Genomic DNA, 21,196 nt, shown 5'->3' with positions numbered 1-21,196 from the left:
TGTGGATTAGGAGGCTGGAGACACTTTCCCCACAAGGGTTAAATAGGGAATATAATTTACAAGCCATTTTTTGCTGAATAATGTTTTGAATTATTTTTAATTAGTTGTTAATGTTATGTCTTACAGATATTTTGAATAGGTGATCGAGTCTGTAACCTACGAAGAGTTAAAGGAGAACTTTAACTCCAAACTGAAAACTTAAGCAACAATTTATATCATATTAAGTGGCATATTAAAGAATCTTACCAAACTGGTCTATATATTTAAGTAAATCTTGCCCTTTTACATCACTTGCCTTGAGCCACCATTTCGTGACGGTCTGTGTGCTGCCTCGGAGAACACCTGACCAGAAATACTGCAACTCTAACTATAACAGGAAGAAGTGTTGAAGCAAAAGACAGAACTCTTTTTGTTAATTGGATCATGTGACCTAAGAAGAATGGTTTGTTGGTATGTTTGTGTGCACAGTGAATCATACGATCCCAGGGGGCGGCCCTTATTTTTTAAAATGGCAATTTTCTATTTATGATTATCCTATGACACATACTACTAGAAAAGTATATTGTTATGAAAATTGTTTATTTACATGAAGCAGGGTTTTTACATATGAGCTGTTTCATGTGATATCTTTTTATAGAGACCTACATTTTTTGGGGGGTATAGTTTTTCTTTAATAAGCATTCTATTGTGTCAAATGACTTTGTAACACTATGCATATAAATATAATACTTGTATGTAGCCAGTAGGTGGCAAAAAGTTTTTGTCTATGAAAAGACCAAAATGGCCAATGTTTAGTAAGCTTGATAAAAGGCCGTAAGGGGCCTGAAACGTTGCTGACCAGGTTTTGCCATGTAATCTTCAGTAAAGGCATTTTAACCTATATTTCTTGCTGTATAAAGAAATTTTTCTGAATTGAATACTGGTGGAGGATGAACCACAGACAGTACGTGCACCAACATTTAGAAAGGCTGGGAGATTGGAGATGACTCAAAAGACATTTACAAGCTGCTTAAACTTATACTAATAAAAAGGCTGGTAACATAAAAAAAGATAGTTGTTTCTTCTGCAGTTCTATATAATGCACACTCCAGAAAATGGCACGTGCAGTGTTCTTCTAACCAAAAGAATAGCATAGAAAATTACATGATCTCATGGTATAGTAAATATAAGAAACTAATAGTTTTAACTTCAACTCTGTGCCATAAATAACATAATTCCTACTCTCCAGAATTGGAAGCCATTTAAGGCAATCCCTGCAGTTTTGTCTCAATAAAAGGAAATTCGGAAACTCCACAAATGCTGTGCCCATTTGCTCTCCTTACTACTTTTTAAAACAAATGTTTCTTTTCCTAATAAATTGAACACCTTCATAAATGTCTTTAGTTGCAGATGATGCCTCATTGCTAAACAGTTTGCCTGCATCACCTAGCCAATAAAAGTGAAGTATACAACAGGACATGTATACAATATACATGTATATTCCCACTCCCATTTGCTAGTGACACTGCTGTATGTGGCTCACAAGGCTCTTTCAAGGTGTAGATGATCAAGAAGAGAAAAATTATGGTAAGTATATGTTGGGAACAAATGGGCACTCATAACTTGGAGGTGTACTTCACACACACAAAAACCCTTCCACTGTACATATGTTTTATTCAGTTGAATGGGGAGAACATTGCTCTATGATATAGAATAGTGGTTATTATACCAGGGTGTGCAGAAAATAATTTCTTAGTAATTAATAAAACAACTAAAATGACAAGAAACAAAAGTCAGAAAGGTAATTCTAGCCATATGCTCCCGAACCTATGTTTTTTTTTTATATCATCCCAAGAGCAGTCATTTCCCTTTAGTCATAACATTGACTGAGCTAAATTCTCTTCCTTCTACCATTTATAGGAAATAAGGCACCAGTTACAGTACAATTGAATGAGAAAGTGTCTAATGTAATTTGCTTTGATCTTTAGACATTTCTGTTAGCCCCTTCTGTAGAGTATAAACGCCCCGCATGAAGAGTGCTTTGCATAAATCGGCAGTATGCCATCGGTATTACTTTTAGTGCCAGTTTCAATGTTATTTATGATCAAATTCAAAATAAGTCCAAAGACTGAGCCCCGAGGTACTCCAATGAAAGCACTGACCCAAATAGAAAATGGCCCATTCATAATACTTGCCATTTGATCCTTCAGACAGTTTTCTGTCCAAGTACAAATAGATGGCTGCTCAATTATTTACACACTAACCTCCTGCATGTTACAGTAGCATTTGCTTTACCAACATCTTAGGACATTCACTGCAAAACTGTGTTAATTAGAGAAAGCCAAATAACTTTTGAAGTGTGAACTCACACTGAGCCTAATAGCATAATTAGCATTTGTACCCACTCACTGGTAAAATGCTAGTATGTTTCTGTTGTTTAGTTGAGTTTATAGCATACTGAGCAACTACTGACAGAGATGCAGACCTATTGGAAAGTCACCTGGCTATCTTGAGCACAGAATAAAATAAAATATTATGAGCCCATTGTTATTTGTACAGTATATGCTTTTCAGAGCTCCAGAATGACTAGAACTCCCTAGGCTGCCTTTTACTACAAAAAAAAGTAAAAAAAAAAAAAAAAGTAACTGAAATATGAATTACAGTGGAACCTCAATTTTCTGGATTTTACACCATTTTTTCTGGTCCCCTGAAAAACATAAAATGGAGGTTCTACTGAAGGTTCAGGGCGGTGCGCCTGGACCTCTTCCTATATTTGGTGAGTTTTGCGTTTTTGAGACGAGAGAATTCTATTATATTGATTATCAGCTTGTGGTCATTATGTGCCTTACTAATTAAAACAGTCAAGGCATTTGACTGCTTTCTTGTATTGCATGCAATAACTGATTCGTTTAAATAAGTATTCTGTGGGGGTAGAGGTAGGGGGTCAAATTAATTTTAATTGTTACATTTTTTAAGTTTTACTTTTTTAAGCTAAACGTACTTTTTACGTTTTTACGTTTTACGTTAAAACCCATTAAATACAACAGCATGTAAATTATTTATATAGTACATAGCAGCAGGATCACTTTCTTTCTGTAGCAGGGACATTACCAACATTGAATAAAGAAAGAATAACCTACTATATATATATATATATATATATATATATATATATATATATATATATATATATATATATAATACACAAAAGGCATGAATATCTTGTAAATTTTATCCTTAGAAACGGTGAGTTCTGATGTCATCAGTTATAAACGGTGAGTTCTGATGTAATTCCTGTCACATGACTCACTGAAATTTGTGTATTATAATAAATAAAGTACCCCCAGTTGCAAAATATGAGGATATTAGAAATTACCTCGAAGTTCCATGACCTATATAAAAACACTCGGCCTTCGGCCTCGTGTTTTTATATGGTCATGGAACTCCTCAGTAACTTATAATATCCTTATATTTTCCAAGAGGGGGTACTTTATTCACTATATATATATATATATATATATACACTGTACATACAGGTATAGAGTACATGGATTTAAATGGTTCATGACTTCTGGAAGAAAAAAATCTGCTTAATTTAAAGCAAGTGTTAATATCCTTAAATAAAGTCTTAAATTAAATAAATCATTTCATGCCATCAACAGGCCACAGATATTCTCCATGCATTTCACAAAATTTTACTATTTGGCCTGTGGATTCTATCTCTGATTTTCCGGTGCATGTCAAGGTAAGGCTGGCTTACCAGGAAAACCCATTCTGGCCCTAGCTGGTTGTTAATATGCCCTAGAGTTCACCAAGTTGGACAGTCTTCCATCTATTATGGCCATCTATTGGGCTGCAGTTGGTCCAAGCAAATTCTATAAAGGATAATAACAACTGAGAAGGGAGCAAAGAACTTATTATTTGCCATGGGGAAGTTCACTAAAATGGGTACAAATGTGCACCAGTGTCGTAACCCCTAGTCAATAATCAGCCAATATTTTAGTAGTCTTGATTGCAGCCTTTAGCTCCTATAGATTGCTGCAAATTAATAATGTCCTCATTCTCCCAACCCTGCCATGTCTCTTTCTGGTTACATGATTACTCTGTCTGTGTAATATTTAGTTGTGAGTCCCTTAAAACCAAGCAACTGTGCTAAAACCTTTGTCCAGGTTCTCGATGGTATTTGAGGTTGCCCACTGTTATAATAGTTTTATTGCCTGTGCTCCTCCATGTTCACATGGGATTATATCCTATTCTGTTGAAACAGCTGGTCACTCTAAAGGCATTGTTTAGAAACAGTTTTTTTATTACATTGCCAAATGAAAAACAGCAAGGGCTAATGTCTGTTTTTTTTCTCTTCTTGCTCAGCTTTGAAGAAGAAACTGAAATGTTATGAAAGATTGCTGTGATTATCACCTTAGTTAGCCAATAAAGGTATCACCTTTACACCACTTTTGTTATGCTTCAAAGTTCTGCCCTATAACTTTTTCAAATGGCTAACATAGTACAAAAAACTTTCTCTTCTTGCATGTCTAAAATTGTTATGGTTATATTTTTTTACAATAAAAAACAGAAAGGTACATTTCTGACAACAAGGTTAACTTGATTTATTAAATGAGGGCTGTCCAGGTATTTCCCTTTCATTACTCCAGCATGCCCAAGATATCAATACAACTCTTTGTGTGGCATATTTTTATGATCATCTGTCCCCTGAACATGTGACTGTGAACATGTAAATTTGGTCAAATCAGTTGCACTTCTATTGTATTTATTTATTTTCACTAAGACTTGTAGTGCTCCCACAATCCCCCTTTTTTATTTTTTATTGTTGCAGAACTATTCTGCCGTATGCAGGTCAAGCTTCCACGTGGTTGTAGCACCCCTCACAACCATTCCTTTAAATGGTGATCCGGACAGTCTCCTAAACAGGGGGGATTAAGCTTTTAGAACCAATGCTGAGGTCTTGGCAATTTCTCTCTTCTAAAATCTAATGGTGGGGAGGACTAAACCGTCTGGCAAATAATTAAAAAGATATAAAAAATAAATAATGAAGACCAATTGAAAAGTTGCTTAGAATCTTCCATTCTATAACATACTAAACGTCAGCATAAAGGTGAGCTGTCCCATTAAATAACCCTCCAATCAAATTTCTAGTATATTCAAATTTATTTCAGTTTAATAAAATTCACATGGATATACACTGTCTTTTCACAAGTTATTAATAGATACAGTATATACTGTTTTACACATTTGGAGCTTGGGAAGAGCCTATGTTCAAATCGATCTGCGTCATACAATTAAAAGTAAAGTGTAAGTTTGAAATTTGTCCTTGAAATCACCATATTTTCCTAAACTTTAAGTGAGGGGTGCCCAAAAGGTAGATGTGCTCAAATGTAGGATCTACCAGTAGACCTTTAGCTGGTGATCAGTAGATCTCAAGACACTGTCAGCAAACAGCTTGTTTAAACCACCCTCCTACTTCATGCTTTTCATTCATATATTTATTACATTACGGTTACATTACAAATAGTTGTTTGTTAAAGATGGCAATTTACATTCTCTCAATATTTAAGTAATATTTTCCATGGGGCAGAATGCTTTTATGGATGTAGATCATAATGGGACAACATCACCAAAAGTAGACCCCGCATTATTAAAGTATGGGCACTCCTGCTCTAAGTCATCAGTTCTTTACTTTAGGTATATTTAGATATTTTTGATTTTTTTAGTTAAGTTCCTCCTAGTCTACTTTACATTTGTTACAAATTCATTTTGTATGTTATTGCTAACTATGTTTGATTTTGGCTTAAAACTCTCAAAAAATATTTACCAAGATCAACATTTAGGGGCGGATTTAATAAGGTTCGAATGGTAAATTAGAATTTTCAAATTTAAAACCGCTAATTTGAATTTGAATGTGAGATTTATCACACCTCAACCCCGTAAAAGTACTAATTCGATACTTCGACTTCTAAACCCTCCGAGATCATGTAGAAGATGTTTAAAGATTTTAATAGCCTCCTGACATTCAAGTTTTTTTCTGAGGAAACTTGATTCGAATTAGATTCGAATCTTCGGATCCTCATTCGGATCCTATTCAATCAAATGTTAGACATTCAATTTTTTTCATAAATAACCCCCCATTTGAGTTGTGGATACATTCGAATTTATTAGAGTTAAAAAAAAATGTATATAACTTTGAAATTCGACCTTTGATAAATAACCCCCTGAATCCAAAGGCACTTGTTTCAGCTCTTAAAGTATTATGGTGTCTTTGTCTTGGGTGCTCTATACTATACTGTTTTCTTCCATTTCTCACAGAACAGTGAGACTTTTTTGCAACTGTGCAAAAAAAAGTTTGCAACTACCTAACTTTTCTTCTTTGAAGAATTTAGTTCATTGCCCAGAGGACTAAAAAAACAAAACTGCTAGGTACAGGGAAAGTAGAGGGAGTCAGCTTACCCACATGAGGAAATCCATCACTTAATTTTTCCCTGAACCTAAATCTGCCCTGTAGTGTTCTTCACGTTCCCAAATAAATTATTTGCAGTCTAAGACTACTGCTGTGGATTTGTCCTGAACTTTGACTTTTCTTCTGACTGATCCAAAATGCTTGGGACATGGGGTTTTCCAAAAAAGGGGCCTTTCCGTAATTTGTATCTTCATACTTTAAAGGAAAACTATACCCCCAAAATGAATACTTAAGCAACAGATAGTTTATATCAAATTAAATGACATATTAAAGAATCTTACCAAACTGGATTATATATTTACATAAATATTGCCCTTTTACATCTCTTGCCTTGAACCACCATTTTGTGACTATCTGTGCTGCCTCAGAGATCACCTGACCAGAAATACTACAACACTAACTGTAACAGGAAGAAGTGAGGAAGCAAAAGGCAGAACTCTGTCTGTTAATTGGCTCATGTGACCTTACATGTGGTTTGTATGTGTACACAGTGAATCTTACGATCTCAGGGGGCGGCCCTTATTTTTTAAAATGGCAATTTTCTATTTATGATTACCCAATGGCACATACTACTAAAAAAGTATATTATTATGATAATGGTTAATTTACATGAAGCATGGTTTTACACATGAGCTGTTTTACTCCGTATCTTTTAATAGAGACCTACATTGTTTGAGGGATATAGTTTTCCTTTAAGGGGCAGATTTATAAAAAAAATAGTATGTGATTTTTTTCCACTATTCAAATTTCTTTTGCACCCAAACTCACACATTTGAGTTATATTTTTGAAACTCAAATGTCTCTGAGTTAATAATAAAATTTGAGTTTTTTTAAAATGTGGATTCTTTCATTATAATGGAGTTTAAATGGGACATGCATTTCCATACGTAATTAGGAGCTTTCTGGGTAACAGGCTTTTAACAGGCTTTTTGATAAAGGATCCTATACCTGTATTGAATATCCAGTCTCTTTCTATTATCTTACATGGGCAGCAAAGCAGTACAATGTGCTGCTGCTATCATAAATACAGGTACAAAACAGGTTTTATATGGTAGGGAAAAACACACAAAGGTTTTATTTACCTAACTGAAAGTGGTCAATCTTCATGGTGCTGTTTGTCAGAGTTCCAAAGATTGTAACAATAGAAATTTTCCGTACAGCCATTTCACACACTGTCTCCAAATACTCATCCCGCTGCTGAGAATACATCTTATTCTCTTCTTTTGGTGATGTTATTAGCTACAGTGGAAAGAAAAGAACAGACACTTATGAGTCTTAGCAATGTAACACACATCTTCACTTAAACATTTTTAAGAGGTATAAAAATATAAATTTATATGGAGCAACATGAATCTCTATGTATCAGTCATCTATTTTGTTGTCTAGCACAAATAACAAATACATATATTGGTGAAATACATTGGTGTAATTTGCCAGACACTAAAGAGAACTACTTTTACATATCTAATTACTCAATAGCCTAAGATTCCTTTCATATATATACTCTGCCTAAAATGTATATGTCCACCACTGCATCCCCGGCTGGCCAATTATTTCAGACATTGATTCCCCCAGTTGCATGATTTGTAGATTATCTCCAACCGATGGTACAACCAATGGATTCTTATATTAGAGACGCTAACCACCTGATCCAACAACATAATCAACTCAGACACTTGCCCAATGATTGCATTTTGCAAACAATAAATGTTAAAAGCCTTTACACCATCATTCCATACAAGGATGGATTATCGGCTTGTTGAAAAGCCTTGACTCACAGACCCCTATGAGGGCCACCAACTGAATTCCTGTCCTTTTTAAGGACACCTTCTACTTCCAGGTAGACAGGACTGATATGGATTCTCATATTGCACCTACCTATGGTAACCTTTACATGAAGGTATATGAGGGCACTATATTGTTGTCCAAACTAGATCCACATGTGGTATTATATAAGCAAAACATGGATGATCTTTTGGTAGTATAGAGTGGTTCCGCACAGAGTCTGATGAACTTAACAGTACTGGACACTCCATTTCATTAACTCTGCAGTCGAAATCCACTGCGTCTGCCTGCAGTGGAAGTAATGATTCCAGATGCATGCAGTGCAGCAGAAGAGGAGCAGTAGCGGGGCAGAGGATTCTTGGCCTGCGTTTCACCACAGGCTAAGATCCATGTTGTGTGGCCCTAGCCTTACACATTTCACGTTGCTGCTGCCAAAGAGACCCACAGTCTTATCAGAGAGACACAAAAACCAGCAGTTAGAGATATTAAACACCAATATGGAAACCCGGGTACTTGTTCTTGCCCTTTTTGATAGGATAACACCAAAGGGGAGCAAGTGCCCCCTTGTCCTTACCGTGGATGCCTATGTCTGCACTTATGAAAGGCATGACCATCCTGGGCACACTGACACTGAGCTGTGTAAGAAGGTTAGCCACAAATCCTGATGAAGAGCTCTACACATGTAAACATACACGTGATATTTTTCCTACATGAAAAATGTAATAACAAAACCTATCTATTAAATATTAGATAGGAAATTGCTATACTGTATACATTTTCTCAAAACACAAGATCCTTATTACTGCTGCAGCTTAAACTTAAATGGTAAGATTTACTGAAACAAAAATGCAAAGGATTTTTCAGTGATTTCCGTGATAAAGACCCTCAGTCAATTACCTCACACTACATACCATACGGATCATCATTTCAATAACATTGTCTATTATAATCCCATATGACTAGATATATGAAATTGGACCTACAAAAGACATTCATTCTAGAATAAAGTAAAATATTTCCAAGTGGACAGAAAACAAAACTGACTGAAGTAGTTGTATGTGCAAGAAACCAAGATGAAATTCAAAGGTAAATAACATTCAGACTGTTACTTCATTTGTTTTCCTATGCAGCTCCTTTAATCTGGCATCACATAAGGCTTGCCATAAAGTGAGCTAATATTAGGCATAGGCCTGTTAAAACATAACTTTATTGCACTTGACTGGATTGCACCAGTCACAACAAAAATATAAACCTCTACCTGCAATTTAAAGGAGAACTAAACCCTAAAAATGAATATGGGTAGAAATGCCTTATTTTACATATTGAACTTATTGAGTTAGCCTAAAGGTTCAGCATTTTCTAATACATTCTTCATGTGCATATGTATTCACCCCCTTTGCCACGAAGCCCCTAAAAATACTGGTGCAACCAATTACCTTAAAAAGTCACATAATTAGTGAAATGAAGTCCACCTGTGTGCAATCTGTCACATGATCTGTCAGTATAAACCAGGGATCCCCAACCTTTTGAACCCATGAGCAACATTCAGAAGTAAAATGAGTTGAGGAGCAACACAAGCATAAAAAATGTTCTTGGGGTGCCTAAATAAGTGCTGTGGTTGGCCATTTGATAGCCCCTATGTGGATTGTTAACCTACATTGAGGCTTTGTTTGTCAGTGCACCTGGTTTTAATACAACCAAAACTTGCCTCCAAGCCTGGAATTCAAAAATAAGCACCTGCTTTAAAGCCACTGGGAGCAACATCCAAGGGGTTGGAGAGCAACATGTTGGTCACAAGCTACTGGTTGGGGATCACTGGTAAAAAAAACACACCTTTTATGACATGGTACCACAACAATGATACCACAACAAACCTGCCAAGAGAGAGCCGTCCACCAAAACTCACAGACCGGGCAAAGAGGGCATTAATCAGAGAAGAAGCACAGAGACCAAAGGTAACCCTGAAGGAGTTGCAGAGTTGCACAGCAGAGACTGGAATATCTGTCCATAGGACCACAATAAGCCGTACACTCAATAGAGCTGGGCTTTATGAAAGAGTGGCCAGAAAATAGCCATTACTTAAAGTTAAAAATAAGAAGGCACATTTTGAGTTTGCCAAAAGGCATGTGGGTGACTCCCCAAATGTATGGAGGAAGGTGCTCTGGTCAGAGCTAAAATGTTACTTTTTGGCCACCAAGGAAAATGCTATGTCTGGGGCAAACCCAACACATCCCATCACCCCAAGGACACCATCAACATAGTGAAACATGGTGGTGGCAGCATCATGCTGTGGAGATGTTTTTCAGCAGCAGAGACTGGGAAACTGGTAAGAGTCAAGGGAAAGATGGATGGTGCTAAATACAGGGATATTCTTGAGCAAAACCTGTGTCAGTCTGCCTGTGATTTCCAGTAGGACAATGACCCGAAGCATACTGCTAAAGCAACACTCAAGTGTTTTAATGGGAAACATTTGAATGTGTTGGAATGGCCTAGTCAAAGTCCAGACCTCAATCCAATTGAGAATCTGTGGTCAGACTTGAGGATTGCTGTTCACAAGTGAAAACCAAGTTCATAGAGATTTATCCTAAGCGACTTGCAGCTGTAATTGCCTGCAAAAGGTGGTTCTACAAAGTACTGACTTTAGGGGGGTGAACAGTTATGCACGCTGAAGATTTGTGTTATTTTGTCCTATTTGTTGTTTGCTTCACAATAACAAAGTAGGCATGTTCTGTAAATGAAATGGTGCAAACTCTCAGACAATCCATTTTAATTCCAGGTTGTCAGGCAACAATGAAATGAAACATGAAAAATGCCAAGGGGGGTGAAGACTTTTGCAAGGCACTGTACCTTAACTGCAGTGACAATAGGGTTCAATGAAGTACGTTTTCAAGTTTCAAAAACCCTAAATCACAAGAAAGCATGTGGATTTGCCAAACTGTACTAAACTGTACCAGGTAACAACCTGTACATGAAATTATTATCCTAGCCATATAATAGCAACCAATGAAATGAATGTTTTCCAACAACAACTGTTAGTTAGTGGTTAATTGTAGGGCTAGGGCAATCATGGGCCAGGACATTCATCGACCAAGATAGATAAAATGTAAGGAAAAATGGGGTAATAATATAACATATAAAACAGTTTGTTACCAATGTTTCCTTTAATTCCTTCCCGGTTGTGTGTGCAAAACAATTGTTTTGTGTGCACATTTTAAACATGTGTGAGCAGTGCTTAAAAATTGTGTGCTCGGGTCAGAATAATACAAAATTTTGTTTTCACACAAAAATTCTTTGTGCTCACCACAATTTGGTGTGTGCAGGCCTCAGACTTTGTGTGCGTGTGTACAAGTGCACACCTTAAAGGGAACATTGTTTGTTACTAAACATTTAGTAGGCAGGAATGGATAATTGCAATTGTCATTGACATTTATGACATTTATCTATAGGTAGCAGAGAAAGTGTTATATTTGATGTGGACTAGCATACAAAGTAGCACTTGATCTAGTCTGAAAATACAAAGAAACTTATAAATCGTTGTCAAGGGTGTGCACTTACCAGTAGTCTTCTTTTTCCTTCAAAATTTGCAAGCAATGTTGCTAATGATCTTTTGGGGCTTTCAACAAATACTTTTTTCTCTGGTTTCATAAATCCATTGTTATCATTTTTGCTAGCTTTCTTGTTTTTTTTGTTGCGATCTTTTTCAGGTTTGTCTTTCTTCTCAGTTGTATCCTTCTTTGCTGGCTTCTCTTTTTTGGGTGGCTTATCTATTTTTTCACTCTTCTTTTTCTTTTTATCGGTTTTGTCTAGTGTTTCCTCCTTTCTTTGATCTTTTTCCTTTTGCTGTTGAACATTTGATTCTTCTGTGGTGTAATAAACGTGGGGAGTAGTAACTTTACCAGTGTCAATTTTTTCCTCATATTCATTGTTTAATATTTTATCTACCGCTTTCTTTTTGGGTGACTTTGTCTTTGTAAATTTCTTTTGACTTGGAGTGACATCATGTGTGCTATGAACCTTTTTGTCTGTCTGGTTATCTACAAACTGTGCTGTGTTTGCTTTGGTAGTTAGCTCTGTCCTGGTTGTTGGAATAACTGGAGCCTCTGTATGGAGTGCCACTTTATTTGCTCTGCTTGTAGTAGAACGGCTCTTTCCCGTCTGTACATACTGTCTATTTCTGTTCTTATCATTTCTCACAGGGATGTACTGCCTTTGAGTGTCTGGTTCCCTTGTTGTTGTTTCAGACTGGATGACATATTTGTGAAGCTCTGGAGAAGTAAACATTTTAGTTGTCCACATTTTCTGTGTTGTTGGACTCACTGTTGTAGGTATTGTTGTGGGTGGCCTTGATGCTGTAGTCAGTATTCTTGTAGTTGCCTTAGTTGATGGAAAAACTGTAGTTGCTCTAGTTGTTGATTGTGTTGGAGGTGCAATTGATTTCCTTGTAGGTTTCACTCTAGAGAATCGTGTAGGTGTTACAACACTTTTCTTGGTCTCTTCTTTTCTTGATGATGTTTGGACAGTCGCACTAGATTGTGTAGGTTTTACATTTTTTATGTTGCTACCCTCAGACTGTCCCTCTTCTTGTACCTGTCCTTCAACTCCAGCAGCCTTACATTTTTGTACAAAACCTTTTTGTCTAAGTTTCTCTATGCGTCTTATGGGGCTTTGGTCAACAACCTCATACATAGCTTCCAGACGTACTGGATAAGGATACCTTTCTTCCACTTGTAAAGTCTTTTTGAGAAGAACCATACCGAATTTTCCTTTCTCTAGCTTTAATGAACTCATCAACTTTGGTATAAGAGATTTGTCCAGAGTCTGTTCCATAATTTTTCCATCATTAGTAATTCTTCTAATTGTACCCCCTTCCTCACCTTCTTCATGAAACAATATTATTTGTTGAATATGCCTTTCAGCAAGTTCACAGTACACATCGTTTTTTAATAGACTCATCATGAGCCTGTAGTAGCCATCAGACGCATGTGGTGCAGAGATGATCCAAACTCTATTTTTTCCCGCAAAACTTGCAAGGATATTTGGAGAATTTGAAGTGGAAGGAAAACGTGCCATTCTTGACCGCACAGCTGTTCCACTATCATCTTTTAACATTCGCATTGCATTTCTGTTACCAGCATGTCTCTGACCCTGATTTTCATGTGTTTTGTGTCTTTGACCTTCATCATTTAACATACTTTCAGACAAACTGCTTTTATCTTCTTCTTTGTTTTTTTGAAAAACATGAGACCCTTGGTTTTTTACTATAGGGTAACGTCTTTGAGAATTAATTGGTCTTCTTGTAGAAGAACCTGGGTTGCTGCCTCTGTGTGATGTCCTGTGCCGTTCAACATTTCCATTGTCCCTACTAGGGGAAGTCCCTTGTGATATATCTGAAGAGCATACTAACCACACTGCTACCAGAATAGTTGGTCGTAATATTACTATCCAGTTCATCATGTACTTGCCTGCATCATACAGAAAAAAAGAAATTTAGAAACAAAATACTATGTAAATAGTTAATTGTCATACTGATTTTGACATAATGTTGATACTTACATATGTTTTATTATAGCCATTCAAAATAAGACCTTAAAGTATGTGTAACTTCCCTGGGACTGGAACATAGGAAAGGCCTGTAAAGCAGCAGTTGTAGGCAAGAGAAGTGGAGGAAAGCTCATTAACATGCCACATATAACTGTTTCAGACTTCTGGCACTGCAGCAGCACCTATAACAATGCGACAATAGCATCTGGGAAGGTATTGTGGCTTTGGCATAAAGGTATAGAGGAGGACAAAAAATTTTATGTTGTATAGTCATTGCCAACCTATGATTGATTTTATTAATTTAATTAATACTCCTAAGAACAAGCAACAGGTTAGACAGTCTAGCTTTAAACTATTTGACTTTTTGCTTTGCCAGGCTCTGCCACTGCTAAAGGCATTACTTAATAAATATGTAAGGCGATGCCATTAATTTACATCTGGGAGCAATTATAATTTTTCAGTTATACTTTTGTATTAGTAGATAACCTGTTGCAGGAAATAGATCATGACCCTCAATCAAAAGCGTCACAATGGGGTTAAAGTATTGTAGCCTGTCATTGTGCATCCAGTAACAACTGGATGAGAATACTGTATATATATCATTTTAGGCTTTTCAGGAAACCAGTTATCCATAAAACTTGGACTTACATGAGAGATCAATTAAAGCAAATGCAGTAATTCTAATTTTCTAAAAATTATTTCCTTTATTTCTGTAATAATAAAACAGTACATTGTACTTGATGGTAACTGCTGCATGAAAATGAGCAAAATAAGAGCTGCACTTGCAATTTGTGTGTACGTTTCAGATTTTGCATTTCAATTGCTAGCATGCTGTGTGTGTAGGGGGCTCCAGCACCACCGAAATCATGTCCCCAATACATAAACTAAGCTGCATGGTGGAAAAACAATACATTGGGTTTATTTAATGTTTACTGTTTTTTAAAGACCATATGGTCTATAAAAAAAAACATTAAACATTAAATAATTACATAAATATCACTTATCTGAAAAACCCCAGGTCAAAATTATTCTGAAAAATAGATACCAAACCTGTACTTGAGATCTTTCCTCCATCTTTTGTAGCAAAACTGCTTATCTAGTCTACTATGGTCTACTAGCTACAGATCAAATTTGCATTACAAGAAAAGAGCATTAAATGTCTGCTTTTAGCTTTTTAACAGTTACGTTTGTTATTAATTGAGCAGCATATTGGAGGTCTTTATTTTATTTGTATACACTCCTATGCTGTTTCTTACAACCTAAAAACTCTACTTTTCATCATCCTTTCTGACTTCCTTGCTGCTGCCTTATAGGATCATTAAACACTAGCATCCAGATAGCAAGTGAAATTCAAAGGCTGAGAGTTGCAGAACCAAAAAGTATTTAATCTAAACCAAAAATTAAATATTAATACTAACTGCAACTTGGGGTAGGGCACACTGGGTTTATTCTCTGTTGGTGTATTAAAGCTGTGATTGTTTTTGGGCTGGAAAATGCCAGTAGTAGTACAAGAACAGCCACTTTGTGGTTTCTCCACCTGCTGAAGTACCTCCAGCTTTAGAATTACACTGTATTATTACACTGTATTATTAATGATAACATTTTAAGGTGAAATATCCCTTCAGAGTTGGTGTGCACGTATGCATGTACAGCCCCGATGACAGGCTCAACTTACTTCCATTTTACTTGTTAATTAATGATCATTTGAAGGCTACTAAAAGTTTGGTAGTACTGTAGTCCACCAACAACTTATTCCAGGGGTGTCCAAAAGGTATATAATGATCTTATATTTGATTTTTATCTGGTGACCATTAGCTAACAACAGTCTACAATCGTCCACAAATAGTTACACCACCCTTTGGGGAATTTAGATTTTGCATAAAATGGCTTTGAAAGGGGTATTTCATTTAAAAACCATACCTCATTGTCATAAAGGATAACAATAACAATGTGTGTGGGTTTATTGCATCAGAGTCTACTACCTCAAGTTTTAAACTGGCAGGCACACTGTAACTTTATGCCAGACTAACACATCAGTAAAGTCTGGGAACCTTCATCATAAATGCTTCACACAGCGTTGCCACTTGTTCTGTGAAAAAAATACCAGCCTTCCTGTCTTTTAATCTTTATGCCCTATTTATAACATTGGCATCCCCACCAATAAAGTATCCAGGCAGGTGGCAACCCTAGCTACACATCAGCTATCATAATAAAAGGGCATGAATGGTAATGATCAGTGTGCATTTCATCACAACTATTTTTGACAAGCCTTCATTTTGCATTGCCCAAAGTGAACAAAATACAGGAGGTCTTGTCTCAGTTTTTTTCTACATCTCTTATGTATATTCTCCTATAAATGGTTCCATAAGGAAGGAATCCATAAGTTAAAACTCAGGAAATCTCTTTTAAACAAAAGACTGGGGTAAAACTATAGCTTGAGAATGATCTATTCTGGCTGCAGGTTTTTATATGAAACATATTACTGTTTGGTGCTGTAACATGACACGTATAAAGTGATAGCTTTCTGTGACAAAATTCTGTTTTCCAGAATATTCATATAAATCCTTTAGCAGACTTCAGGAAGGTATAATTCCTGCTGTGCTCTTTTTTTAACCCTTTCGAATATTTACAGAAGTTTCTGTTTAATGTGCAAATTGCTGACGTGAAGTAACGGCTGTGTGGAGTAATTTATCCCACCATGACTGCTGCCAGCAATGTGAATTTTTATTAGTACAACAAACTAAGGTGTAGAGAGTTTTTATTAGTGGTGCGGGTTAGAGGATCAATGACGCTATATACAATTGTATTGATCCATTGCCAAAAAAACTGTTCTTGCATGTGCAGTTTCCTTTACTTTTTCCATTAGACTGACAGGGTTTATTTTCATTTGCACGGCTCACTTCCGTTGTTTTAGTGTCACACTACAGACACGAGAAAGTTCTGGAAAAGAGAGAGCTCTTCCAGCCTATACAAGCAGCTATGTCCGAAAACTTATGAACAATTTTCCATGTTTGGAAGGAGTGGGATATTACTGCCTTTAGTAAATGTTTTTAATTCTCTCCTTGTCACCCCCATAACCTGGATCTGACTCATCTCAGTTTTAACCCTCCCCCAACATTTTTTTGCGTCTTCATCACTACAGCAGAGAATGTTTGGTTTCCTGTAATCTTTTGGTAGTCTCTGTGTATTGGCTCTGAGAACAAAAGCGAGAATGTTACGCCCCTAGTTTGCCATCAGCTGTATCAATAAAGCGCACTCACATGAAAGTATGTTTGTCGCAGATTGTATTGGCATGGGTGACTGGTATATACAGTATATGATTCCCATAAGTTAATGCAAATTCAGCTAAAATCACGTTAGTAGACAGATAACGAGGAAACACATTGCTAGCATTATGTGCTGAAATAGACCCAGTGACATGGACACAGCTGTGTTGTACTTCAATTCCCAGCAGCCACTCACAAACCCAAGTTTAAAAGCTTCTTAAATATTAAAAGTTTGTAAAACCCTGTGGAATCAAATTGTACAGCTGTGCAATGTTCTTAAGGCTCCCAAATCATATAGTCTATAATTAAATCATTTTAATAAAAATCTAAGTTTGTGTTTGCACTTTAACTCTTTGGCAACCTGAGTTCTTTTTACACGTGGCTTATAAGTTTGTGCTGACCTGTGACGCCTATGCTACAGAAACTAGTGAAAACTTTTGCCTTCTTACAGTGTAACAAGATTTGTATTGGAAAGACACAGCGATATTACAATTTAGAAAGCATTTGAAAAACTGAAAAAATAAAGAAATAAAACTTAATTACCTGTTTTCTTTTGTGTAATAGTGGCAGTTTAAGCATCCATATCTGTTCTTTACCAAGGCCAAGCTGCCCTTTCAATCCATGTGCATTCAAACTGTTGTACTCCTCTGTGTCATGCTTTGCTTCTTGGTCCTTCTTTGTCTCCACCAAGGATGACTAGGGGTTAATATACAGTAATGCAGTTTCTAACCTAAAGGAAATGACATAAGTTTTATATCAGAGAATAACGTTCTTTTCTCCTTCAGCTCTTTTTCCTGTTTACTTTTTAATAGTTGGGTTTCATGTTAGGAAATTTAACTCTGCTCCAAAGCAAATAGAGAACAGCAGCAGCTACTGCAAGTCACAGAGCAAGTTAGGGAAGAATTTAAGTGATCAGCACAACACCGCCTCCTACCCAACTGAAGCACCAAGGCAGGGCTTAGGGCTGAAATATCTTTGGGGGCTGAAACATTACACATCATCAGCAAGCACTTTAGGAAAGGGTGATTGCACTGCACAGCCCTTCTATCAAGGAACTGTTCTAAATTTTTAAAACTCCATAGAATGTATATGTATGCATATGTTATGCTGCTACAAGTTGTTTCACTCTTTTTAAATCTTGGTTCTATTCCAGCCAGGGTACCAGCCCCAAGGAGTCTGCATATTCTCCCCATGCTTGTGTTGCATTCCTCGGGGTACTCTGTTTTCCTGCCACACAATAACATACAGACAGGTTAATTGGTTCCTCATAAAATTGTTCATTGTGTGTGTATATGTGATACTAACCTTAAATTGTAATCTTATATTGTAAACTTAGATTGTAGATGATTTACTAACCTTAGATAATTTGTGGTTTTTGCATTATTTAGCTTTTCATTCAGCAGCTCTTCAGTTTGCAATTTCAGCAATCTAGTTGCCAGGGTCCAAATTTCCGTAGCAACCATGCATTGGTTTGAATGGACTGGAATATGAAAAGAAGAGGGTCTGAATAGAAAGATGAGTTATTACAAGTAGCAATAACAATACATTTGTTGCCTTACACCTCATTTGTTTTTAGATGGGGTCAAGGACCCCCAATTGAAAGCTGGAAAGAGTAAAAAAAAGAAGGCACATAATTAAAAAACTATAAATAATGGTGGCCTATTGAAAAGTTGCTTAGAATTGGCAATTCCATAACATACTAAAAGTTAACTTAAATGTGAACATCCCCTTTAACTGGAAATAATATTTTCTTTGTGCAAATTTAATAAAGCTTTTGTGAACCCAGAAAGTATGTAGCATCTCCACCCAACAGTGGAAGAAAAATGGTATAGTGTGTTACAAATGCTAAAGAACATACACCAAAAACACACCAGACCCTCCACACAAATGACCACTTGTTTAGTATACTGACACTTGTAAAACCAATTGCAGAATCACCTCCACTCATTTTATGTTGGTTTTTTTCCCAAAACTTACTTTTTTCAGTGCTACAGTAGGTAGACTTTTAGCTCTGATGCAATTTTGGGGGGTTTGTAATAAATGTTTCAAATTTTGTTACAGGCCAAGACACCAATGTCATCTGAACTGAACGTAGCAGTTACTCGTCTCCTGTATAAAAGCAAACTGCTTTTTGGCTGCTTAGGTGGTCTGGCAATCTGTGGATTCTGGCAAATGCCAGAGTGGCTGCTGTAAGATGCCATAGACAGTCACTATTCTGTGAGCTGATGGGGGGCTGTTTGGGCTATTGATCTTGATAAAGGGCAAGGAAGCCCGAAACATGTCGTGTACTGGTGGTCGGCATTGAATAAAGTAACCACAGCATTTATGCTTATTGAGTGCTCTCCTCATTTCTTGTGAACTGATTAACATAGTTACTCTGTGTGTGGCCTTCTGAAGACTTTCATGACTGAAACCTTAAAGTCACTTAACGTGTTCACCACATTGAACTACAAACACCCAGGGCATTTGCTGGGTTGCATTTAATGGTTCAGCTATTTGTTTAACTGCTTTAAGACCTTTTTTTTGGCACCATGTTAAGGTAGGAAGAGGTGCTCAGTATGGAATACACCCGTATGTGTTTTACTGTTATTTTCTATTACTGAATAACTACAGACATGTGTGAAGCAGACAACTGACTTTGAAGCATACTTAAATTTGGGCAAACTTATAAATCTTCATTTTTGTTCCTGCTGCTGAAAAAACATTTACCTCAGCAAATGACACTTAAACAAAATATTTAGTCATTACAGCAGTTCAGCCATAGATCTCTTTTCCAGTTCAGCTAATTCTATGTTCCATGCATTCCTTGTCATTGCCTCAGAGGCATGCAGAGCTCAATGGATACTCATTATGAGAGAATGTTTGGCCATTTGGTAACACATTTGAGTTACACGAGGCATATGTCACACTATAGAACTGTGTTTTGGCCAGATGTTGTATACTTCGCGTTCACCTTCTGATCTACATTTGCCCTCAGAAGAAATTTAGCCTTCTACAAAACTGAGGAACGAATTTTCGCCTGGCAAAGTGGAGCGAAGTGTAGCAAACAGTTCGCTGGTGACAATTCACCCTTTAGTGAATTTGCTCCATGGTTTTTCACATATATCATATACCGTATATACTCGAGTATAAGCCGACCAGAGTATAAGCCGAGGTACCTAATTTTACCTACGAAAACTGGGAAAACGTATTTACTCGAGTATAAGCCTAGACACAACTACAGCCCTGTCTCCCAGCAGCGCATGTTCCACCAAAGCGACCCCCCCAGCAATCAACCGGACTTCTTTGCAAAGTTGATGGTGACAGAGAATTGCCAAACGGATTACTGTGTGCATTGTCCCACTGTCCTACTACCATGTGCAGAGGGTGCTGTGTGATATTGCCATCACTGTTAATCTTTTGTATAACCAACAGAGGGCGCTGTGTGATATTGCCATCACTGTTAACCCTTCATATAACCAACAGAGGGCGATGTGTGATATTGCAGTCACTGTTATTCTTTCATATAACCAACAGAGGGCGCTGTGTGATATTGCAGTCACTGTTAATCTTTCATAAAACCAACAGATGGTGCTGTGTGATATGGCCATCACTGTTAATCCTTCATATAACCAACAGAGGGCGATGTGTGATATTGCAGTCACTGTTATTCTTTCATATAACCAACAGAGGGTGCTGTGTGATATTGCAGTCATTGTTATTCTTTCATACAACCAACAGAGGGTGCTGTGTGATATTGCAGTCACTGTTAATCTTTCATATAACCAACAGATGGCGTTGTGTGATATTGCAGTCACTGTTATTCTTTCATATAACCAACAGAGGGCACTGTGTGATATTGCAGTCACTGTTAATCTTTCATATAACCAACAGATGGCGCTGTGTGATATGGCCATCACTGTTAATCCTTCATATAACCAACAGAGGGCGCTGTGTGATATTGCCATCACTGCTAATCCTTCATATAACAACAGAGGGCGCTGTGTGATATTGCAGTCATTGTTATTCTTTCATACAACCAACAGAGGGCGCTGTGTGATATTGCAGTCACTGTTAATCTTTCATATAACCAACAGATGGCGCTGTGTGATATTGCAGTCACTGTTATTTTTTTATATAACCAACAGATGGCGCTGTGTGATATTGCAGTCAC

At 36.9% G+C, this 21,196-nt stretch overlaps 1 protein-coding gene across 1 annotated transcript in view; it reads right to left on the bottom strand.

Annotated features, from left to right (window-relative positions):
* Positions 1–17,993, bottom strand: part of LOC108709409 (coiled-coil domain-containing protein 80) — a 52,229-nt gene extending 34,236 nt beyond the window's left edge. Inside the window, exons 1-4 of the mRNA XM_018249205.2 lie at positions 17,846–17,993; positions 17,587–17,773; positions 11,792–13,698; positions 7,534–7,690 (exon numbers count right to left, since the gene is read on the bottom strand). Coding sequence (XP_018104694.1) covers positions 7,534–7,690; positions 11,792–13,690 — 2,056 coding nt within the window. The 5' untranslated portion in view covers positions 13,691–13,698; positions 17,587–17,773; positions 17,846–17,993. The remainder of the gene's footprint in view (positions 1–7,533; positions 7,691–11,791; positions 13,699–17,586; positions 17,774–17,845) is intronic.
* Positions 17,994–21,196: the final 3,203 nt, after the last annotated feature.

Source organism: Xenopus laevis, chromosome 2S, assembly GCF_017654675.1.
Source record: "Xenopus laevis strain J_2021 chromosome 2S, Xenopus_laevis_v10.1, whole genome shotgun sequence".
Taxonomy (NCBI): Eukaryota; Metazoa; Chordata; class Amphibia; order Anura; family Pipidae; genus Xenopus; species Xenopus laevis.
This window is presented reverse-complemented; position numbering and strand designations above follow the sequence as displayed.